General features: G+C 44.1%; 1 protein-coding gene across 9 annotated transcripts in view; it reads left to right on the plus strand.

Annotated features, from left to right (window-relative positions):
• The window catches only part of Syndig1 (synapse differentiation inducing 1), a 166238-nt gene that overhangs the window by 95716 nt on the left and 44817 nt on the right, over positions 1–25705 (plus strand). For all 9 annotated transcript variants that reach the window (XM_087653363.1, XM_087653362.1, NM_001025020.1 and 6 more), the window contains 1 exon segment: positions 1320–1457. In XM_087653363.1, coding sequence (XP_087509489.1) covers positions 1320–1457 — 138 coding nt within the window.

Here is a 25705-nt window from a genome sequence, read left to right on the forward strand (position 1 = left end):
GGGCTAGGTGTATCTTTTCCCACTGAGGCCAGGCAAGGCAGCCCAGCCAGTGGAATGGATTCCACAGACAGGGAGCAGCATTAGGGGCAGCCTCCACTCCAGTTGCTGGTGAGGAGGACCCACAGGAGGACCGAGCTGCACATCTGCTACATATGTCCCAGGGAGGGGGAGGGCCTAGGTCCATTGGCATCTGTTTATGAGTGGCTGCAGGCTGCTGTGATAAATGGGTGCCTGGTGAGGCAGCTGTCAAGTGGAATCATCCCACAGCCAGCTCCAATGTATATACTCAATGGTCTCCAGCTTGTGGCAGGATCTGAAGCATAACGGCCTCTTTGAGGAGGAAATGATGTGTTAGTGCTTTGTTTTTAGAAACAGTGTCTGGAGTAAGCTAGGGCTCCATCTTTGTGTGAAATAAAAAGTTTGGGAAGGTAACATTGTTTTTTGATGAGATAAAAATCAATAGTGGGTGGAGCTAGCCAGGGGTATTCAACTGGGAAGTAGGCACACAAGGTCCTACAAGCTGTGGAGGTAGTGGTTCTCTCACTGCTGAGTTCTAGAATCATCCTTCCTGGTATTCCCAGCCCACTCACCAAACCACCTAACAGCAGATTCCTAGGAAATTCTCACCAGGTCTATGAGAATCCCATGGGCCACTGTATCATAGTGAAGGGAGAACGACATCTATAGTCTGCTTCTCCCAGAACAGCTGTCAGATTCCTGTGAGGGAGGCTGCACATCTGTATGGAGCTCGAGCCATTTATATCCTGACTCACATCAGAATCAAAGGAAACTGAAAGGTTTCCAGAGACAGCAGTTCTTCCTCCATCCATACTATCCCCACCATGTACGGAGTGCAAAAGCAAAATGCAGCTAAGGCATATATCTCCTGGACGTCCCCCAGGGTTATCATTTTTAATATCTATAACCCCACACCAAGATTCTGAAGCTATGTGAAACTGGATACTCCTCTCTGACTTCCCAAATAAACTCACTGTAAGTCTAAGATGTCCTCAGTTCGAGTGTATTTAATACCTGGAGAAGGCTATGAGAAACTTTTACAAAACTGTAAGTTGAACCACAGTGAGCTGGAGGACCATTTGTACGACAATTGTTCCGTCTAAGAGCTCTGGACTGGGAAGGCCTTCGCTCTTCCTGATCTTGGTCAGTCTTGTTTGAGGTTTACCCTTGCAGATGATCACAGTCACATGACCATCAGCAATATCATCTAGAACAGCAGCCAGGAAGGGCCTGCTTCAGCCTGGTGGCATTTGGCTCCTTTTTAACTAATGTCCCTTCTTTTCTGTCCACTGTCTCTGCAGAGTGACTACTCTAGCGACACAGAGAGTGAGGACAACTTCCTCATGATGCCTCCACGGGATCACCTGGGACTCAGTGTCTTCTCCATGCTCTGCTGCTTCTGGCCTTTGGGCATCGCGGCCTTCTACTTGTCCCATGAGGTAAGGCCCCCATTAGCTGGTTATATATACCACAGGGTGATGTTCATACAAGCACACCATTGCCAAGGAAGCTTGTCCATTGCAATGGGGGGGTGAGTGTATGCAAGAAGCTGGAGTATCTCAGAGTGCCAGGTAGGGTTCTTGTTAGGTTGCCTTACCTCCTGCTGACTCAGTTTTGTCCTCATAGAGGTGACACTGCCTTGAGAAACAGAACTGATGACCAAAGCAGGCATCCAACCTGCCAGAGGGCAGATGGCATTTGCAGGCTTGACTTCTAAATGAGGCTTGGTGTGTCACTGTGGGGAAAAACATCTGGACCCTATTAGAAATAACATTGGAAACATTGAACCTGTCTAGAAGGATGAAAACGAGATTTGTTTTCCTAGTTAAAGGCTCATTTTAAAAAAATTATTCATATGACAGAGCCTGGTTCCCAGCAACCCATGTGGACCCATGCTGAGTGGGAGACTCCGAAGGTACAAATTCCCAGCCCATTTTAGTATACTATACCCCATTGCAACCCACATTTTGAAAGAAAATTTTCCTAGCAAAGAAAGAGACGTCCTTCCTATTCTTATGCATTAAAGAAAGGCATTTATATACACTAATTAAAGCATGAAATTACCATCACCACCTCCCATAGCCATTGTCCAAAGCAGAATAGGGAGAAAGGCAGCCCCATGCAGTACAGAGTACTAGAGATTCCAGTGCCTATGGGGATTGTCCAGGTGGTGAGGACCCCCTAGGAAGGCCATGATACCCTTGTTTGCTTAGAGAATTCTGAGACTGAGGCTGTAAACAACTGACAGACATAATTGAAACAGATTTTTCCTGGCTTGAACATTGGTTTCCTACCTAAACTAGTAGTTGCTTCTTGATGGCTTCTGAATTAATGAATCTTAGACTGCTGTGGCAAGGGAACCCTTGCATAGCTCTCTTTGTGTCATCAACGAAGTAGGAGGTACGGTGTGTATGTGGTCGGGTGTAGTGGGCACCTATGTAATCAGACAAGGAGGGGGGAACAGGGCACAGTGCCTCTTCTGTGCTGTTCCTTGGTCTCATTCGGGAAGATAAGCATTAGAGTGAATGAATGATCTTGGACCCCTAAGGTCATTCTGAGAGATTGTTCTAGAGCCAGCCCTAGCCCGGAGGGTCTATGTATATATCTCTTTTGTGAATGTGCTCTATGAATGCTGCAGACCATGATTTCCAAGTACAAACTTGTGTGGATATCCAGATTCTGGGCCCAGGAAATTGTGAGATGAGGTAGGCTCAGATGAGCTTGGCTATCAAGGTCTCCAAAGACACTGCTCATACAGCACATAAGGGTTTGGAGAAAGACCTCTTTGAGGTATCCATGGATAGTGCAGTTTGCTCCTGCCTATATAAACAGTAACCTAAGACTGGGTTAGATAATAAGCCTCACTAATAAAGGGGAGGTCAAGACAGTGAAATGAAAAGAGGCAACTCTTTACTCTTCAAGGGCTCTGTGGTTCCGTCTCATGAGCTAAACATGCTACCAACTGCTTCCAGACACTGAATCTTGTACTTCAAATTTGGGACATCACAGAATACGTAGTGTGTGGCTCTCCTGGGTGCAGATGCGCAGGCAACAATGCATGAAAAGCAGAGCTGAGCTTTGACATCAAGCCTTGGAAGGGGGGTGGTGTTCTTGTCTCATGTTCCACAAGCAGAGGTGTCACCTCTTCCCAGGGTACTAGGAACTCGAGATAAATGACATACGTTGAAGAATGGTGGCGGGGTGTGTTCACACCAGAGACCAGCTTCATCATACCTGCTATGATCCCAGCCATATTGCTGGGCTAGTTGAGGTAGGCTCAGAGGTGCTTGGCCTCCAAGGTCTCCAAAGGAACTGCCCATACTGCAGATGAGGCTTTGGAAAAAGAACTGTGAGTGACCCTCCTGCCTGTATAAGACCATCCCAGTTGGTCTCTGCCTCTTCACATATCGTGCAGTGAAGCCCTGTCCTCTTCTAGGTAGAACAAGTTGTGGCCAAAGTTATTACAGCATTCAAAATCTCATCTCACAAATTAAATTGCTCTTTATATGGTAGGAACCTCTTAGAAGGATTTAAGGTATTTAATACATTCAGTGGACAAGATAGTTTTTATTGTTTGGCAGGAAATATGAAGCTTACCTTCTGTACCAGCTTCTAGAGACCTTGTTTTTGGAAGTAAGGCTCAAACACTTGCAGAGGGTAGGGATGAATCTGTGCTGGTGGAGAAGGGCGAGATGGTCCCTGCTCCTCTCCCTCCTCCCCAGCCTCCCTCTGCACTATACTTAGATAATGGGTTCACTGCTGCTGAATCCAGAGCTGTCCTGCTGTTTCCAATAGAACTGTCTGGATGGAGTCTCTTTTGAGGGGCCTATGTCCAAGTGCTTTTTAGATGGGGCTTCCATGCTGAAACCTTCCCGTAACCTCAGCCCAGCCAGGAGGCTGCTGTGCACTCTGTTTATGCCTCTGCGGCCCAAACTGCAGACAGGAAAGAAATCTCCAGGCCATTTGAGGAGAGCCTGCAGCTGCCAGGAGGAGAGTGCATGGCGTGGAACAGAACAGACACACTTGGAATCAGGCTCTAAATTGAATCAACACTGACCTGGACACTGCCAGCTGGGACTTCTAATCCTGGGGCCTGGAGGGAGAAGCCCGGTGCCTTCTCTGGAGGTTCTTTGCAGATGTTGTCAAGGCCCCCAGAGTGCTCAGCTGTGGAGCCTCTCCCTGTGGGGGGGGGGGGGAGCTACAGCCCAGCCCAGCTGTATTCTGAAGCCTTGCTCCCCAAGGCTGTGGCGCTGCTTGCAAGAAATCTTTGACATTCATATGCAACTTGAGCTGTTTGTTGCTGTGTTCTCTTGTTCCTTTCCCACAAAAAAACTGTCTCTGTATCCACCAGAAACTCTACTGTGCCTATTGTCAAAGCAACAACTCAGTGAGGTTACAGAAATACACAAGACTTTGAGGAAGCTAAGCGGAGGTGGGGGTTCGGGGTTATTAAATCAGTGATGAAAAGAATGGATGGCTGTCCTGGTCTTACAAACTTGGGCTTTTGGGGTTCTGTCTTCTTCTAGGCAGATCCTGATTGATGGAAAAATCCGTCCATGCTTATTTCCTGGTCCAGAGCATGGCATCAAAATAATTTTCTCACCCACAATTTCCCAGAGGAAGCAAATTCAGAAAGCACAATAGTACCCTGCTGGGCACCACAATTGTCCGTGCAATGCAGATTTGCAGGGAGGCATGGGGATGCCTAGAAAGAAGTGAACAGGAATTCTGAAAGTTGGGAGATCAAACAGGAGGGACCCTGCTGAGCGCTCAGTGTGTGTCAGAGACTACCTCTCACAATGTGCCCCTGCTAAAGAAGGCTCTGGTCCCTCTCAGAAGAGAATCCTTTAGGAAAGCAAACTGCCTTCCCAGCATAGATGTGCTCCTCTGGAGTGGGGCCCGGGAACCTGCCTTTTTAAAAAATGAGTTTACTGCTGATTTCTTCAGCATTCAGTGTGAATAACCCAAGTGATCTCCTGGAAAATAGGGTCACAAATACCCTGTTGTGGTTGAGGCTGGGTTTGGGAGGTTCAGGATATAGAGTCTGACAGGGAAGCCTATCACTGTGCCCTGAGATGTAACAAAGGACTCAATATAGAAGCAGAGCAGGGGCCTGGACTGGAGCTTTCTGCCCACTTCATTTTCATGGTGTCATCTATCCTCTAATGAGAGCCAGTTCTATAAACCAGTTTATAAAGAAAGGTATGGGCTGCGCAGATCAAATTAGAAACTGGTGTTTCCAACCTAGGTTGAGAGGCAATACAAACTCCACATTTTGCTGAGTGCCCGCTGTAAGACAATTAATGCCCACACTTTATCTTCTTTATTCCCTCCAATAAGTCTAAAACTGAAAAAAATTAATATCCTCCTTGAAGTGGAAAAGAACGTTTTAAGGCTTAAAACAACTTCCAGAGCTCAAAAAGGTAGAAAGCACAGGGGCACATAAGGCCAAATGCTGGGCACTTCTAGCCTTTAAAATGAAACCTGCTGCAGCAGAACTCTTATCTATGTACGTGCACTCCTAAAATCACAGGACTCCCCCCTCAATCCCCTGCCCCCAAACCCCACTTGAAGAATGTGTGCCACAGGGATCCCAGGGGGAAAATGGTAGTATTTGACTTTGTGGACCTATACTCTGTCCCTTGGAACAGATGGTTGACCCATCCAGCGGGTCGAGTTATTCAGGGTTCCGAAGGGGCGCTACCCTTGGGCCAATGGGGGGGAGGCGAGAGAAGAAGGAGACCAAGCAAGATTCTATTGTCAAGGTCTCGTTTATTGGGATGAATGTTACAGCTTTTAAGGCTTTCAGGTAGGGGGAGTGACCTTTGTGAAACACAAAGGAGGGGGGGATGAGGGTATAGGCAGTGATAGCAGGAGGCAAAGAGGTCAGGTGGTAGATGATGAGGTCAGGCAGTGGAGACACGGGATGTTGACTCAGGAGATAACTGATATTTGCTTGGGCTGAAGCATCCCGTGAATGTTATCTTCCTTTGCCGTAAATTCATGGGAGAGGCTTTTGTCCCACAATCTCGAGGCTTTATGGCAGTCATCTTAGAGGAGTATGTGTGGCCATGCAGCCAAGAGTCACGTAGCCACTTTGAGCTATACAGTCACAAAACCATAGGCCCAAATCCAATACGGCTCCCTACAGATGGTGTCCTGAAACTGCATCTGGACATATTCTCCAGGGCCTTTGGTTCTGGATCTATACCACAGGCCATGGGTTTGCATAAGTGCAGTGACTAGCAGAATCTTCTCTTTGAGGCATTTATTATGCCTTGATTTCATTTCATTTCATAAACTGCTTCTTTCCTTTACTAACTGCAACATTAGAGCAATAATTAAATGGGAGATGGGTACTTAGAAGCAGATTAGGAACTTTATGAATAGGGGCAGCAAAAGGAAGCAGGAAAATGAGGGGAAGGAGGAAATCTTAAGATACTGAAGATCTGAAGGAACAGGAGTCCTGCAGAGCCAGTCAGCAACTCATTGAAATGTACCTATGTGCCAATGTCTACTGAACAAATAGAATGTGTCAGCCATGATCCAGGTACCCAGGATGCTGCAGTAAATAAGACAGGTCAAACTCTCCCTCTGTAAATTTGTACTTCCAGTGAAAGCAGGCAGTGGACAAACAAGAATAAACCCAGAAGAATATGAAGGAGAGAGAGAACATTGCAAATTGATATGGGAGATAAAATTTTAAGGAGTGGTCATAGACGGGGATGCTAAGGAGCTTGACAGTTCATGACAAGAAGCACTTGAGAAATACCCTTCTTGGCAGAAACAACCAGGACAAAGGCTCTGTGATGGGAACTCACCCGGCACTCATGAAGAATGTCCTGGCATGACTGAAGCCAGGAAACTACTGGGTGTAAGAGTTGGAATTGAGGACAGAGAAAAGGAAAAGTTCTCGTGAGTGAGCAGTCCCAAGGACCTTGACCTGTGAGAATGAGTTGTGATCACTTCAGGGCATGATGAGCCATGTGCTATTGCAACCGAAGGCAGCAGGCGGCAGAGCTCTGAAGTTAAAGGGGCAGTGTCATTGTAATCCAGAAGACAGCCAGTGGGGCTGGGTCACTCCTGCTTCCAGGCACTTTGTAAGTAGAGGAACGTCTTATGGAAGAATAATGCCCTATGAGTCTGCTTTGAGATGTGAAGGGAGAGAAAATGGGGGAGATGGGGCATCACACAGCAGGAAGGTCGGTATGTCAAAGGAGCAGGATGAGGCTGGAGGTTTGTCTTGGCTTCAGCAAGTTCATGGGCATGGAAGAGAGGCACAGGGCAGGTGGATTGAATATGTATGTCGTTTGGGATTCAGGGGAAAAGTTGGGATACAAGCATAAGCCCAGGCAGAGCTAAGACTCATGAACCAGAGAGAACAGTGAGGAGGTAGGTGAGCATAGGAAAGTCCTCAGAGACTAGAGTGAGGGGCGATCTGAGGAATATTCTCCAGAGAGGGTGGGATAGAACCCTTCTAGAATCAGAAAGCCATGCCGCAGAGAACAGAACAGCAGAACCTGTGTAGGAAAAGCCTGTGGGAGCTGGAGCATTCTAGTTCTTGATCTCATATTGGTCACATACGAAAACTCCTGGGGCTCTAGTCACACTCGTGATTTGTAAACTTTTATGTAAGTTTGTTATACTTCAGTTAAAAGGATGCAAACAAGCATGGAGTACAGCAGCTGAACATAGAACACAGAACAATGCCCTTTGAACTTTGCTATGAGTAGACATAAGGCAATATTGCATGTTAATAAAGAAATGTAAATGGCAGTCTTTTTGTCTGTTTGCTTAATTAATTTTGTAATGCTAGGCTTTCAATGGAGGGCATCCAGCATACTAGGCAGACTACCACTGCACTCAACCCTGGTCTCTATTTGTTTTGAGATTACCATACATGTGCATGTGTGTGCGTGCATGTACATTTTGTACAGTGTGTTTGTGCAAGGTTTCTTCAAAGACATCAAACAGCATAGATGTTCCATGCTGAAACTGATGGGAGAGGCTTCCTGGAGAGCTCCTGTGTGAAGGTGAGCAAGCATGAGAAGAAGGGTCATCCCTCAGAATCCCAGGATTCATCCTTAGTTGCTGACAAAATGAGGGTAGGGTACACATGGATGGGAACCTCTCGCCAGGAGAGGTTCTGCTTCCTGGGACAGCCTGAACTGAAGTAAAGGAGTCTTTTCTCAGAAGAAGAAAGGAGCCTGGGAGGTAGATTCTGGGTAATAAAAGTACAGGACAGGAAGAAAGGGCTGGGAGCATTTAGAAGCCAAGTTGCTGTGCAGGAAGGTGTATAGTTACCAGGCTTCCTCCAGCTGCACCAATGGGAACAAGGCTACAGTTTCTTTAACACAGAAGACTCCTTCTGTGTGTTTGCTATGGAAAACATAGAGCTCAGGACAAGGACTCTGTTCCACTTCAGAGGTTAAGACACAGAGTAAGGGAGGGAGAAGAGGTAGAGAGGGCATAGAAAAAAGCAGAGACTGGTCACAGAACCCTGTCCACAGCTTCCTTAGCCACCCTGGTATTAGGCTCAGTAAGTTATGAACATAGAGATTGACTTGATCCACAGCAGCCATGTTAGAGGTAGCATAGGTCTCACTTTGTATATCACAGAGTCCTGTAACGAGGAGAACACTGAAGGTGTAGATCCCTTCCCTCTCATTCTCAGTGAACTAACAACCTCAACAGGAACCTTCAGGGCCTCATGTGCTCTTCCTTCCCAACCTTGTCTATCTTGGTTCTGTTAACTTAGAATACAACCAAGCTAAACCACGTGATGCGAGTCTCTGGTTCTCAACCTTCCCAATGCTGCAACCCTTTAATACAGTTCCTCATGTGGTGAGCCTCAATGATAAAATTAGTTTCATTGCTACTTCATAACTGGAATTTTGTTAGTTATGGAGTATAATCTGAGTGTTTGATGTGCAGGGTATCTAATATACAACCCCCAATGGGGTCACAGCACATAGGTGGAGAACCACTGCAAAAGGAGCTCATGTTTTCTCTGGAGTGTGAATGTTTCACAGTTTGGATGTGAAGCCAACCACCAGCTCCTTCTGCTAGAGCACATCAGGAGAGACATCCCTATCTCCAAATGAAATACATTTGTGTCTCCTCTGTCTTTTCCTAAATACTAATGCTGGTTTCATATGGCTAGCTTGTAGGATTCCTGTCAGTGATTTCAGCCCATTTTCTACGAACACAAAGCTAAGGAATTCTTTGGACCTTCTACCAGGACATTGCTCAGGGAGTAGGTATGACTCCTCATAGGGCACCAGATGATGCCAACTGTCGCTGAGCTTTTATCCATGTCTAAGTCAATACCCAGGGGTCAGACTTGGGGTTTTGGGGATGTGCCTTATTTGTTAAGTTTCTTTTTAATGGAAAAAAGCTAAGGTTGGTTAGATGCCTTGAAAATCTGTTATAGCAAATTGTTGGGATTTTCCCCTCCATTTGTCAAACTGCAGGCAGAATAACGCAGGTTTTATATGTTTATGTGCTTACTTTGCCAAGAGGTCCACTGAAATTCATTGAATGTGACGCTTCCATTGAAAATATTACCTTCACCTTAGAGTTTGTCTATGGGAATTACTCCTCACTGTTTCTTTAATTGACCACTGTCCTATTCACAGTGGCTTACCTGGCATCTGGACAAGTCCTTCTGGTCCTCAGCTCAGTCTCCAGCCCTAGGCAGTCTCTGCCTTGGGTGTGAGGTGTCATTACTCACACAGCACTCACCTGCCTAAAGAACAGACCGTGGAAGGGAAAGGGCCCAGCCCTTGTCACTGGGATACTAACCTCCAAGGAAACATGGTGTATTGATGCCTGGCATGGTTATGCTGACTATTGAATGTTCTGCACTTTCCAGGAGACCAGGGTGATGATTTCTCAGCATTCTCCCCTTCTTTCCTTTCCATCCCATGCTGCTGTACCCTCCCTTCTGTCCTCTTCTAGCACACAGTTGAAAGCATGCTCTGGCATTGCCCCCAGGAGACAGGTAATAAATGGCCACCGTGAAGTTTTGGAGAGAAGGCTGCCAGCCAAGGATATCTGACTTTATACTCTGGAAAGGGATTACACATGCTTCCTGCTCCCTGTGCTGATGTCTCAGGCCTTGGCTTCCTTCCCAGGGCTGTGTCCTGCCACCTCACACTTCTCTATTGAAGCTCAAATGTTATTAAACAGCATAGGATAGCATCACATTTGTTCTTTTCCTTCCGACATCTCCATTTTCACCTTGACCTGGAGTGAAACTTTTTCTCAGAGGGGCAAAGTTGGTCTTTAGAAGTGAGGGCTGGTGCTCAGGCCCACTGTGTCTCCTGGGAACACTGAGATGTGCTAAGTAACAGTTGAGGTAGAAATGAAGGAAAGTCTCTGAGCCCCTAGCTCCTCCAGACTCCTCAAGATTGTGGCACTATTGGAAGTACTAATGACTTATTTGGAGATGCAAACTGAGGCCAGCACGATGAAGGACAGTGGGAAGGAGGCTGAGGAGGGAAGGAAGGAGGACAGGATGCAGCCTTCTAGTGATGGCACTGAGTGTCAGCACAGCCTGCTCCTGGCCTCTGAGGGTTTCCTTACAAACCCAGCAGCCAAGAGCAGGGGAGGGAGTTCATAATCCACGTCCTAAAGGCCATATCTAAGGTCTGTCCCATACCCACCTATGCCCTGGGCTCCCAGGCTGCACCATCTGGCTCTATCAGAATCAAGGGATTATTTTTTTAAAAAAGGGGCTGAACGGAATACAATTTATGGTATTCTTCATGCTTTCTATATATATGCCATTGTTATGTATTGACTACAGATATAGTTAAATAAAATAAGAATTTATCCGTTTGTTTACTTGTTGTTTGAGGGCAGGATGCCATTATATAGCCCAACCTTGCCTTGAACACATACAATCTTACGGCTTCTATATCCTGTGTTCTGAAATTAAACACCTAAACCATCAAGCTTGTTTATTGTCTTAAAGCAAGTAGCCAAGTAGTCATCACTAAAGTTAAGAAATAGGATCCTCCTGATAGAGGAACTGGGTACTGTTTCCCAGCTTTTGCATCACCACAATCGTGATCCAACCCAAATACCAGGAATGACGACCTTAGGGCTCACTGGCTCTCTTGTCTTCATTGTTTTGCTTCTGAAGTTTATAACCCCAACTTTTGTCTCTTCATATTTCCTTACTTCACTTGCAAAAGCCTGGGGGACTCCAAGGACATTGTTTGCCTTTCTCAAGTTTCTAAGGGAAAGTTGCTCCCACTTCACTATTAGGAAAGACTGTCAAGTCCTGTCTTTCTGTCATAAATGGATTTTGATTTTATTTGAACATTTTCTGTGCCAGCAACAAATGATCTCTGAGTGCTTTCCTGTCCTATGCTAATGTGGTATGTGGACTGGTAAGAAAGCATTGGGCAGCCTTACATTTGGAGAACACACCCCTAGCCTACCTTTCACTCCCTATAGAATTGCGCTTCTGTTTGCCTGTATTTCTGCTTCTGATAATGGAGGTTGTTCCTCCATTATCTCTTGCTGTAATTTCTTCATTGAGTTTTGGCCTTGTGGTTGTGCTTCTTGCAGAGTCTCCTCTGTGCTTGTTCTCTGCAGCTTAAAATGAATCACTGACTAAGTTTACTCTTCGGTGAAGTTGACAGAGCTGTCTGTGCCTAGGGTTTTATTCACAGGAGGACCTCAAATTAATGATTTAACTATTTTAATGTTGTTGAGGCTGGTTGGCTAATTTTTTTCTTCTCACATTCATTTTGAAAATTGTCTTTTTAAGCTACATATTTGTGTGTGTGTGTGTGTGTGAGAGAGAGAGAGACAGAAAGAGAGAGAGAGAGAGAGAGAGAGAGAGAGAGAGAGAGAGAGAATGTGCATGTTCAGATGTGCCTTCTCTGACATTGAGGGCTATGCAACCTGCAGAACAGATACTTTCAAGGGGCTCAGGACTACATCATTCTGGGACCCTAGCAATCCTTGAGCTCTTAATCCAGGCTCTGTTGTGTAACACTCACTGGCACCATTGTTAACCTGACTGCTCCTACTGACCAGTGGCTTGGCTGTGAAAAAGAGCCCCAGATGTACTTTATAGTACCTCATTTTATTCCAGGTCCATAGGAAGAAAATGTTTGTGGACTCAGAACACATAGAATGCTGCAGCTCCATTTCTTGTTGTTCATTCTCCAGGTACTGTTCTGAGAACTGCACACTTCAGCATCCTGAATTACTGAGCCAGTCCCCATCCTACATTTCTACCTCTGTCCTAATTGATGTGCATCACCTACTCAAATGGCAGGGGACACAGGAAATGCTGGTGCAGACATGACTGGAGCACTGGGAATTCTTTCCATTGGTGCTTAGTCAGGACCCAGCTTCCAGGACTCTCTTCTTTGTTAGAGCGGGAGTGTTTTCAAGTGTGCAGGTTTTCTGTGGCCTCAAGACTCTATTTGGGGAAGTTGAAATTTGATACTCTGCTCCCATTTACAAGTTGACCATTTTTGCTTCCCAAATTGGCGGCTCTGCAATCCTCTGACCCTTTGCCCTGGCAATTCTTCTACATAGGAAAAGTAAGCTTAATTTCTCCTTTGGAAAAAAAATGTGAGGTTGATAAGGCTTTTGAATCTGACTTTTGCCAGTATCATATAAAACATCAACTTCACTAATCCTTTCCAAGATAGGAGTTTGGGTTTCTTTTTTCTTCTTCTTTAGTTCAAAATAGATGGGTGTGTAAGTGGATGGATGAAGAAAACAACACATTTGCCTCCTAAAGTCAGTCATACCATCGTTCAATCCTGTAGGCACTACACTTGCCTCACCTTCCCGATGATTTGATCCCCATCCTCCAAGAGTCTTTGACTCTTGCCTTGTAGTTCCCACCTACTTGGAATTTCCCTTAGAGTCAATCTGCTGCTGGTGAATCCTCTCAGTTTTGTGCCTTTGGAAATATCCTCATGTCACTTTGATTTTTGCACGTGTGACCATGCGGTGTGGAAATCTAGTTGATAGGGCCCTCTTTCTTGCTTCAACTTCTGCCAAACCATGGCCTTGGGTTTATATGCCTTGGGTTTGTATACTGATGAGATTTAAGATTTCTGGTTCTGCTTCCTCAGATCAGCTAGGCTTTTTCTAGGCTCCACTTGCCTTCCCAGATTTCTGAGCCATCTCTTGATCATAGTTTCTCGATCATAGTAAGAACATATTTTATAGCCTCTGACTGGCAGTATTCATTTACTTTCCTTTTCCTCACATGGCTTAGCTCTCAGGTACGTCATCTCAGAGCACAGATCACTATTTTTTGGTTGGCTCAAGACTTAAACTTGGGTCTCTCTTGTCTCACAAAATAGCAAAAACATACTTCCTTGGGCACCACTGTGGGTCAGGCAAAGTGTTCCTGCATGTGTTGCCCATTTTTCTAGATTTCTGGCCTTTCCCTGATCGTGGCCTTATAACCATTCATCTTCTTTCTTTCTTGCTTGCTAAAATATCTCTTAATTTCTCTATGATGTTTTTAGATGTCATCTATCGAAAGATTGCTAGTTTGGCATTACCCATAGCATAAATCTATACTTGTGCTTCTTTAAATCATTTAAATGGATAATATCTCCTTTTCCAGCATCAGTATGTTAATGCAGACTGGTAAAGTTTCACACGAGGGACTTCTATTATCAATTGCTCAAATTTCCATCTCTTTTGATGCTAATTGAAATATAAGCTATGTTACGCTGCGTGGAAAGTGCAGTCTACTGGGGTTGAACTGTGTGAGAAATCTGGCAAACCCTGTTGCTTTTCATTGAAAAGCCAAGCAGGGAGAAGTCCCAAGTTCAGTAATGCAGGGAATCTCTAAGCCCAGGGTCTGGCCCCTTGTGCATGCTCAGTCTATGCAGTTGTTCCCATCTGATGCTTTCTTCTGTGAAGATGAATTATACAGTTTCTAAGTACAGTGTTACCTAAGGCTCTCAGATACAGTTGAGCAGGACTTGCTCCAGCAAAAAGCAAATCCAGCCACCCAAATGCCTTGAGTAAATGCCTTATGAACATGGTGGGCAACCAGCACTCACACTACTGGGGTCTCTAGAGCTTTCAACACAGAGCCAGCCTATTCTCTAAACTGTTCCCCAGGAGGGCATAAACTTCTTCTGGTCAGGTGAAATGATTCCCAGAATATCTAAGCCCTTGGGCCTCCAGTTCCTTCTTGGAAATAAGACAGGTAACCAGGGTTGGACCCGGACTTGATGAGGCAGACTTTATGTGGTGAAAGAGGACTGATGAGAAGCTGAGAAGACAGAGTAGGTAGGACCTGAGAGCCCTATAAGCAAACTAGAATTGTCCCAATAGGCATATTATTTAAAGCTATGGAGCATCCCTCTGCAAGTACGACATCAGGAAACTAATGTGGGCAAAACAGAGTTTTCCGAAAATGACTTTCCAGGGAATCTTTTGCATGAGGAGAAAACAGAAGAGTGAGCCACTGCCTAGGCACTGCTGTACAGACCTGAAGCACACCTTGCTTTCCTGGAGATGAGTGCTAAGGAGAGATGGTCAGGCTATTAGCACCTCACCTCACTCTTTGATGTTTCTTTGGCTGATATGATTATTTATCCTGGATTCTCTCAAACATCTAAACCCAATGGACAGGATATTTCCAGAAAATATCACCTATCCACCTTCCTAAGCCTTTCTTTCAGAAAAACAAGTCAGTATGTTTACCTCTCTAAACCTGGGAACAAAGACAGGCTTAACAATCGTTATTCTTTTAAATGTTGTGATCCACATGAGCCTGAAGGCCATATGCTATGCACACTGGATAGTATCTATAACAGTCACTTAGGGGGCAATGTCCTATGCACCCCACTTGCCTCTTCTGACCTCAAGTTTATTACTCTTCAATGTCAGTAGATTCGGAGTAAATTGGATCCTATGGCTGAATGCACCCCATAAGCACTAGTTGATTCCATCAGCTCTAGCTTTAATTTTACACCTGAGAGCCACAGCCATCCAGGTAGGGAGTTGGGGGTTGTATTTGGAAAATGAGGAGATTGCTGTGGTGGGAAGAGAAAGTGTCCCAGGTCTGAGAGTGGTGGGGAAGAGGAGACAGGGCCATGTTGACAAGGACAAAGTAGGTTGAGAGCCTGGGATATCTCAGCTTTCCCAGGCAAGTGACAGGAAAGCGAAGCTGACCGTGAGGGAACTGCAGTCGCCTTTTAACTCACTCACAGCACTGATGCTTCAGGCAGGTAAACTGAAAAGCCTGACAGAGGGGACAGTGTGTCAGGTGGACATGAAGAGGTTGGCTGCATTCAGATCAATAAGCATCAACTGTGAGCTTCTTCTCTCTCTTCCCCGCTCCTTGCCTCCCTTTTTTTCTTCCCTCTCTCTCCTCTCTGCCTCTGCTTTTCTTCCTTTCTCTCTCCTTTCCCTCCCCCATCTCTACCTGTGTTTCCATATGAATATTTAATATGCTGATTGTAGCATCTGTGGCTTGTTTTGCAACTCCCAGATTTAAACAATTCCACATAAATATTAATGTCAGGATGCAGCCAAGACAGAGCAGATTTCTGATCCGCTCCTTTTTCCATGGAAATCCATGCTGCAGGTGAGTCGCTGATTTTTTTTTTTAAACTTGTTTGGGTGGATAAGTGAACAAATCCTGTTTGATTTTCCCTGTGGCCCGTTGGATGGATTTGTTTTTCCAGTTGTAGGAGAGCTTCATGTGAGTAATTAGTGGTGATTCTGTGATTAATGGTATATAGTAGAGAACACATGCATTGACTATTGAGAGCACGGTTGGTGCTCTGAGAACCTGTTTAGCAACCAGAGTTGAAATGTTTTACGCTGTGCTTTCTTCGGTCTGGGTTTGGGGCTTGCTCAGAGTCTGTTTCAAATGCGTGATGCTTTTTACTAAATGATATCACTGAAGCTATTCATTAGAGTGTAGAACGCCTCCAACAGCAGGGTGGCTCACACACCTCCTTTGCGTGTCTTTGAACACTAAGTCTTCTATATGGAACTTTTGGTACCATGAGGGCACAGTGCCAGAAGCTCCTGGTTTGGAAATGGCATCATTGGCCATTTCTGAGAGTGTTAGAACCCATCTGGCTAGGGCCTGGGACATACTTTCATTTAGGAATGCTCTCCATGGTCATAGCCTTCCCCAAAGCATGTTCACAAGTGTCTATTGCATAACATGATATATACCCATAGTAGCACATAGGATAGTAGCCTGTGTCTGATCTCAGTCAAGGCACTGTCTGTTGAGGGACATGATTTTGCCATTGTAGATAGCTGTTCTTGCCTTCTAAACTGGTGTGGTCACCAGGACTAGCCCACCTTGCTTCACGTAATGACTCACAAACTGTTTTGCTTTGTTTTGTTTATGATTTATGTATTTATTTACTTTATGTATATGAGTGCTCTATCTGCATGAACACCTGAGCCCCAGAAGAGGACATTAGGTCCCATTATAAATGGTAGTGAGTCACCACATGGTTGCTGGGAATTAATGCAGGATCTGCGGAAGAGCAGCCAGTGCTTCTAACCACTGAGCCATCTCTGCAGCCTCACAAACTGTTTTTACAGAATTCATTCTGTCATGAGATTTTCAGTCTTAGATTATGCTAGCCAACTAATATACGTGTTATTAGGTAAAACCATATGCAGATGCAATATGAAAACTAGCAGTGTTATCTTCTAAATGCAAATCCAAAAGAGAGCATCCATTTCCCATACAAGGACCTACTTCAAATGGAAATGTTCATGTTCAGGCCATTCATACAGGAGTACACAAAATTGAGAAAGAGGCCCCAACACAGGGCAGTTGGGAGGAAGACACAAAACTTAATTATGCCTTTTAACGGTGAGCCACTGATTTAAAAGCCATGGAGAACATGTGGACGTTTTCAGGCATGTCCAAGGCAGTAGAATCTCGGTGGTCAGGTGGCTATTAGGGAGAATAGGATGAAAAGCATCAAGGTTACGATGAAAATACGAATCCTGTTCTCTTACCTACTCCCAAATCTGTGAATTAAAGCTAAGATCGGGGTGGGTAGATGGCTCAGTCGGTCAACTGCTTGCAAGACTTGAGGACCCGAGTGACTCCTCAACACCCACATAAAAAGCCAGGCATGGAGTGAGTGTCAAGCTTACATACACATGCATACTCACACACAGGAATATGCAAATATACCACCCTCATCCACACATGCATACACATACACACAGGCATGTATGCTATAATCACATGCTTCTCGACAACTGAGTTTTCACACAATTTTGTCACTGGTAGTTGGGTTGTCACTGGCTTGGTTGTTTTCAAGTTCTTAGCCTCTTATTCAAGGAAATTGATTAAAGCCCACACAGATTTGCAAAATTACCAGAAGTTTTCCTAAGATAAAGCAAGAAAGCTTTATCTCAGGTAAAACAGGAAAGCTCTGAAAACACAGAAAGGGAGCAGTGACTGCATGAGCAAAAATATTTAAGTTCCCCAGTTATTGGGGGGGGGCTTTTAAAAGCTTTCAACAGAAGGGGTTTAGTTATTAATAGGATTGAGTGAGCGTGGCTCGGTGTTTTGACTGCTAAAATATAATCATTGTTCAACTGTGAATATTCTTCCTTATAACGCATCTGATTTTATTCATTTGCATGCCAAATTATGTATAGATATAAGATGATAAATAATAAATTATCCTTAAAATTTTACTTTAAGACACAGTTTTGTCTTAACATACTCAAAACCAGTTCAGGCTGGATCCTACCCCTCCTACTCTGTACCAAGATGTATCAGAAATACATTTGAATAAAAACTTTCCAAACTTGATGGCTATTAAGGTGGGGAGAAACTTACCCTGTGGCCTCAGGGAAGGGTGTACCAATATCCTAATAGAGGTGGGGGTCCAAGGTTACTTGGTGCACCATTCATAGATGGGGAGGTGTGCAAAGTTCCTTTGGTAATAGACTACCAAGTTCATTTCTGGTAAGGAGAAAGCAGTACCTAATCTAAACCAACTACAGTCCCTGATTACTAAACTATCCCCTCTGCTTGCTTGCCTTGATTTGGTTTGAGATAGCTATGGGTTAATATTGTAGAGGAAAATCAAGTTTCAGCCCTCCTCCCCAAGTCACATGGCATTTTATATATGTTGATCATATTGCCACATGCCACTCTGTAATATAACATGCACAAATTTAGTGCTCCTTAACACTCAAGGTTCCGGCTTTTGGCAATGTCCCTCCCTCCTTGCCTCCTGTCTTAGCTTCAGCATTTTTCCACATTTGAGAGTTATGAGGATCCCAGATGCAGAGCCTAGCAAATGCTGAATTTAAAGCTGAGAATGCTGCCATACCTTCCACTTCAGTTTATCTGCTGTCCGTTCCACAGGACACTCTCTTCATAGCCTATCCAAATGCTACGAGTAAGTAATGGCGGCTTGAAGCCCAGTTTAAGCATTTGTGATTGGTCTCTGACTACCATCTAAGCCTTATGTATCTAAGCCCAGTGGATAGCAAGCCCTTTTGTACATTTTAGTTTCATTGTTGCTTTTGCTGTTGCTGCTCTGTTTGAGACATACTAGTACTATGTATCCATGAGTGGGCTAGAATTCTCTATGTAGCCCTCTCTGGCCTGAAACTTTCATGGATTCACCTCCGCCTCTGTGATTAAAGATAGCACCATGACCTCCATTAATCTACTGTTCTTTTGAGACAGGGTCTTACTCTGCAGCCCGAGCTGACACACTGTAGCCAAAACTGCGTCTAATCTGCAGCAGTTTTTCTCAATCTCTTGAATGCTAGAGTTATATAAATGAAGTATTACAGTCCCAAATTCAGCTTTAAAATCATTCTCTGCTTTCCCAAGGTATTGAACATCTCAGGCCTGATAACTGTGAATGTGCAAAGTGTTCTGTACGCCTTTAGAAATGTATGAAAATGAAAAAGATCTTTTAAAGGATGGCTTTCCATCCCTCTGCCCATTTTCTATATAACAATTCAGGATGGCATATTCAAGGACAATGAGGGCACATGTACCTGTAGATCTCGTTACTCATGTGGCATCGGAAACAAAGAACCCAAGTAGTAATTAGCTAGACCTTGTGTCAGATCTCTAGCTATGATTCTATAGTTGTACCCTACAGTCACACACACCTCCACAAAGTTAACTCGGACTCGTGCATGGCCTGACTGCGCTGCAACGTCAGTTGTTTTTTCAGGCAATTGAAAATGGGATGTGACCTATTAGAAATGAAGGCTAAGCCATGAGAATGAGAGCAGCCTGAATTCAGCTGGGGGTTACTAATGGAAGCAGAGAAAGACAGGGCCTTGTACTATAATATATGTGTGTGTGTGTGTGTGTGTATATATATATATATATATATTTGTACCCAAAGCCTGTGTCCCTTCCTGGAAGGAGGATGACGTATAGGAAGAAAATCAGTTGTAGACATCTTGCCTCCTGGAAAAGGTCCTCATCTTCATCAGTCCTCCTATCCATACACTTGCAGGCATGGGTAGAGGTGGCATCTCTTTGAAGTCAGGGATGTTTATGCCTGGATGGTTCAGACATGGTTTATGATGAGTCATAGGAAATCTGCTTACATGTTGGAAGCTGGTGGCTCTCAGGCTATTCTGTCAGTGAGGGTCCTTCATCTGTTGATAGAGCTAATGCTTACCCACAGATAAGGTTCCACACTGTTGCACCTGTCATCTTGTTACTCAGCACAATCCCTTTGAGGAGCTAGGCACTCACAACCAACTTCTTCTCAGAGCCATAGAATTAGTGTTCTAGGTCAGGACCCAGGTTCTAACACTCTACCCTTCTGTGTCTCCCAGAGTTTCTAAGTAAGTAAGACTGAGACCAAAAGCATCATCCAAAAAGCACATAGATGTCTGCAGCTTCCTCTGGTCTCCAGCTAAAGTCCCCTCCTTCCTAAAACCTGATGTTCAATCCAGGCTTAGCCATACTCACAGCCCCTTTTGTGCACTTAAGTTCCTCTGTGTACCCATGCCCTGCTACCTGGGCACACAAGGGACTCCTTTCACCCCTACAGGAGCCCTGCTGCCTGCCCTCCTGCCATAAAGCTTCCACTTCACTCATAATTGTGCTGGGCACTCCTCTGACCTCTCCCTCAGAGCCTGGCTGTGATAGTTTGCCATTTCTGCATCCAAACAGCTTAAGTAATAACCTGGGGGGGTGGTCTAGGGTTCACAGTTTCAGATATTTCAGCCACTGGCCCATTAGTTTATGTTTTGAGGGTTTATGGCAGATACTTTACAGCAGTTTCCTCCAGTGAAAAAACTTTACAGTTTGGAGAGAACTTCTTAAAACAGAATGTGAAAGGGGAAGTGAAACAAGATAGTCAAAGGGGAGATAAAACACTCCATCCTCAGAGAAGTTCATTAAGGCAAGAAGTAAACAACTCGGAATAGTTCCAGGAAGTCACTGAAACTGACCAGATTCACAAGACCCCCTTCCCTCTTGAAGATCAAACAATACAAGCTGTGAAAGTCACTTTCAGACAAACTGAGCTGCTTAGAAGAGGCTCAGATCAAACAGCCTGGAAGGAATGGAGATCATGGAAGAAGCAGAGACCAGCCCAACTGCTTAGAAGAAAGAAAGACCAACAGAGCTTCATTCAAGAGGCTCGGACCAGCAAGGCCACTGAAAGAGGACATTCCAAGGCATGAGCTTCTTTGTGAGGGACAGCTGTTTGCTCAGGAATCATGGATTTTCTCACTAGTCCTATCATTCTGTCAGTATAGACATGATCCCCAAGGTTGAACAACCCTGCAATTGATCTCACACAGCCATTGGTTCTGTCTTGAAATGGCATGTAGTAACAAGAGCATTCTTTCTGTGTCCTGTTCACTGCAGGGCTGGCAACTGTGCCATAACCACTTCATGGCAAAATAAGAAAATGACTTTCTGACAAACCAGACATAACTTACCCCAAATTCTACTGCCCCTTGTTTAGTTAAATGCCAACAATTTGGCTCATCTACATCCTTGGGAATGTCCAGTCTGTCCTAACACACACACACACACACACACACACACACACACACACACACACACACACAATGCACACATGCTAAATACATAAATGAATATAATCTTTTAAAATATTAAAACTGTTTGACATTTTGTACACCAACCTTGGGGATATATAGGGAGTCTGCATATTTCATCACAGACAGTTCCTTTTTCCAGTAGAGGGGAGCATGCTGATATGGATTGGAAGGGGGTGGTGCGTTCAATTTTGAGAAAGGACTTCTCAGTACAGAAATAGAACATCCAGTTGAAAATATTGTGATAGTCCTTCCCCCAACAGACATCCAAGCTACCCTGTTTCAAAGCAGGAGAGGAGAGAACCACATCCTCATTATCCATGGCACGAGATAGCCCAAGCCCAAGAATTAAAGCTGACTTAGGCAACAGAGCTCAAAGCAGACTTGGTACAACCTTTCATTAACCTGAGGAGGGATTAATTTTATTCCTCAGTAACTAGACAGAATTGGAAAGCTGTGACACAGGCTTCAACAGAACCATTTCAGATACATTTCTAAATATAGCTCAGCTTAGAAATATCCCTCCTCAAATCTAGCACAAAATGGTAATTGTTCATCATAAACAGCAAATGGGGTTCAGCTCTCAGTACTCAGATCCCAGTCTGAGGAAATTCCTGATTTACACAGCATAGTGGACACTTGGGATGATCAATGTGTAATGTAGGTACTGAATGTGTGCTTTAGCCATAGCCCCTTTTCCTTGGGCACCAAGCATCACCCTAAGCTATAGTTCATGTTTTCCTCTTCACAACTGAGATGAGACTAGGAGGACTCATTTACTAAGAAACTGAGTCTCAAAGAAAGAGGAAGGACAAGATACAAAGTCAGGGTAGAGACCTGGCTGCAAAGCCAACAGTCTTGACATGCTGCTAAGTTCCCCACCTCAAAGACAGTCAGAAGAATGTATCAGGGCCCCTGTGTTTTAAGTGGGAGAAATAGGTACTTGGATTGGGACTCCAGGTACCACCATGGTAACATCTGCTCAAACTGAGACCTTAGGTCACTTATTATGCTTAATGGGTCTCCATGAGGAGACAAAGCAAAGTATAAAGATGTGACATTGCCACACAGTGCCCCATTGGAAGGAGGCCATTCCCACTTGGACAACTTCTGTTTTTTATCCAGTTCCTTTGGAGGAAAGAGGAAGTCATCTGCACTTGCATAAGGTGCTGCTAAACTCAGCTGTGTCCTCCACACACAGTGCCATTTTCTTGCTGCTTCAAACCTGCCAATGACCCCCAAGAGAAAATCCTCATTTGGCCTTGTATTTCAGTGACCATAGAATCTAGTCTACACCTTGTACCCCTGTGCCTACCCACATGCACCTCTGAAAGCTGCACCTCCTGGTTTCAACAAGGCATTCATTTCCTTTCACTCTCCTGAAGCTCTGCCAAAAGTCCAGACCTAAACTGCTCAGAACACCTTTATTGAGCCCCCTCCAGACTAAGGAAACCCTCCTCCACCCCCGAGTTTGATCCTGCCGCTGAAGGGATATGGGACAATCAGCTCTTTTCTGGCTCCAATGAAAAGTTTCAGACATTTCTAGTTTCAATTAAGACCTCAAAGGATTAGGTTGTAGATAATAAAAGGCAGGATTTGGAAAGCAGAAGAAAGAAAAGCCTACAGGAGGATTAGAGGTATGAAGAGGCCAGTACATCATACCAACCCTCTCCCTGGGGTAGGACAGACAACTGAGTGCACATGCCAAGGCATGATTATCAGGAAGGACACACCAGTCACAAGTGAGGCCATTTCACACACTAAAATATCATAAGACACTTTAGTATTCTTATAGTATAATGTGCAACTTGGTAAAGGAGTAGAAAAATGCCCATTTTGGGTTTTCTTTAAAGATATATTTAAGTGAAAAGCAGGGTGGCAACAAGTAAATATGAATAGTTGAGTTAATGGTTAAGGTCACTTGTTACTCTGGCAGTGGGTCCCAGCACCCCTATGGCAGCTCACAGCCACCCATCACTCCAGTTCCGGACATCCCTTATGGCCTCTGTGGGCCTTGCACACCTTGTATGCATACATATATGCAGATAAACATTCATATATATTACATAGAAATAAACTTTTGAAATCAGAAGGAACTAAATTGTTAAAAGCCAGTTTTCCTCAAGTTTTCCGCTCATATTAGTTGAAAAGACAGCCTCAAGCAGCCAATTAGAAGAATGTTAGGGCACCAGGCATCATATTCTGATATCTGAATCTAAGCCTAGAAAAATTAGGTCAGAAAATATAAATGGTCAGTTTGTTTCTAGCCCCCATTCTCTGAAAAGCTGCTCATGAGGTAAATTTGACTAACTCTCTAATCATTGACACATCACTGTCAAATAGGAATCCTGGTTTGCCTGTGTAGATGCTCAGGGTATATTTAGAATATTTATGATGTATAAATTAATGTAATTGGTGCGATGGGGAATTAAATGAACTGAGTTTAATAATACCTCCTAGTTGAGATCAAGTGTGTGGAAAAGTCCTAAATTGTCAAATATTTTAGTATAACATTATTGCTTTCAAGTACTTCTTTAACTATATTGCAATTAACTAACTTATATGTCAAGGGGCTCTTTGAGAGGCCTGCTTTAATGACTGAAAAGCTCAAGATGAAACGAATAACTGATTTATACACATTTATCAACATCCTTAAAGCATTTCATACCTGAGGAAACTTAGGCACTTTCCTTGCTGCGATTTGAACCTCCCTCCCTGTAGTTGATCCACATGGCATTTCTGTACTACCATGGCCTGTCTTGCCAATGTGATTTTTTTCAAGGACTCTACTGCCGTAAAACCTGTCTGATGAAGCCAGAAGGAACACTCCTCTAATGTCACAGAAGATTAAACTGAGAGTCAGAGATGACAGCTGCTGAAGTCCACAGGGCAGTGAGTGTGACCGGAAGTCAGCCCAATGCTGTGTTTGACTATGAAATGTTCCCATCATTTCGTGTGTTTGCACACTTGGCTGATAGGTGTAGATGCCTTTTTGGAAGGCTGTAGAATATTTAGAGAGAGGATTTCTCTGGAGAAATTACATCGTGGGGTATGTGATGGTAAACAATGCTAGAGGTTTTAAGGTCAAGTCCCACTGTCTGTCCACTCTGTATTTTCAGGACTGCCAACACATAAATTGTGACCAGCCACCTCACCCTCCGTATACCTGCTTTCCCAGGCTCTGTAGACTACATCCCTTTTTAAACCATGCGGCAAAATAGACCCTTCTTTCCTTAAATATTTTTCTCAGGTATTTTTTGTCTCAGAAATAACAAACGTTAGATTCTGTCTCTCTTTCTCACTGTTGTTTCTTCTTCTCTATAGCATCAGGACCTCATGTGACAGCAGTGCTCAGTTCTCCTTAATTGATTGACACTTCCGTGTAGTCAGGGGGACTTCGGGAGGATATGGCAATATGAGGATGCCACACTAGACCAAGTTTATCTACCTCACAGGCCTAAAGTTAATAGCTTCCTTGTTCCAGGTCCTTTCTATACACAACATTGCAGAGGAAACTCAGTACATAATTGGCCCTCTGTTTTGATCTCTGAAATGGGCATGTTGAAGAGGGTTAGCAGGATACTTTTCTCTTGTTTTACTTTCTATCTCAGAGATTTGGAGGCTCATCTCCTTTGTCCTGCCCCGGCTCTGGAGGAAGAGCCATGGACCATCAAGGCATGGGGAAGCTTGAGTGGGAAAGCAGTCACATCAGTATTTGCTTAGTGTCTGCTGGAAAGTTACCCTTAACTGTAACCTTACAACACAACTGAGTGTGTTAGACTTTGGCACCCGTAGAAAACACACATGGAAGTCAGGCAACTTCACTCCACATGGCCAATGTGGAAGAAACCTACGATATCTTGTCCAGCACAACTATGAAAACAATCTCACATGCTATTTTCAGTGCCTTAATAATGTATCTGACTATGAATAGGCTCCATTTATTTATTATTTTCAGTACTTTAAATTTCTGGTTTAAACCTTTCTATTTCATTTTATATATTTAAACATATTAATTAATTTATTTGATATATATGAGTGCTTTGTCTTCTCATACTCTAGATGGAGTCAGATCCCACCACAGATATTGTGAACCAGTATGTGAGTGCTAGGAATTGAACTCAGACCTTCTGGAAGAGCAGTCGGTTCCCTTCACCACTGCCATCTTTCTAGCCCCTATTCTATACATTTTCAAACACTATTCTGGAGCTACGGGGGTCACTCAGTGCTTGAGAACACGCTCAGCCTCAGGGAGGTCCTGTTTGGATTACTAGCACTACCAGAAAACAAATGAATAAAAATTAGAGCAATAAAAATACAACTCTGGAACTGGAAAGTTAGCTCCATGGTTAAGAGCAATTGCTACTCTTACAGAAAACCTGGGTTTGGTTGCCAGCACCCACTTGGTGTCTCGTAACTATTCTTAGTCCAGTTCCAGGATATCCAACACCTTCTCCTGACCTCTCCATTCACCAGGCATGCATATGGTATGTTAATTCATACAGGCAAAATACACATACATATAAAATTAAAACAAGTATATCAAAACATAATTAAAAAGTACAACTCTGTCATGGGTCCTGGATACTATAATGGAGATGTTCCTACTAGACACTGTGAGATTCAC

This window comes from Rattus norvegicus, chromosome 3 (assembly GCF_021556685.1).
Source record: "Rattus norvegicus strain SHRSP/BbbUtx chromosome 3, alternate assembly SHRSP_T2T, whole genome shotgun sequence".
NCBI lineage: Eukaryota > Metazoa > Chordata > Mammalia > Rodentia > Muridae > Rattus > Rattus norvegicus.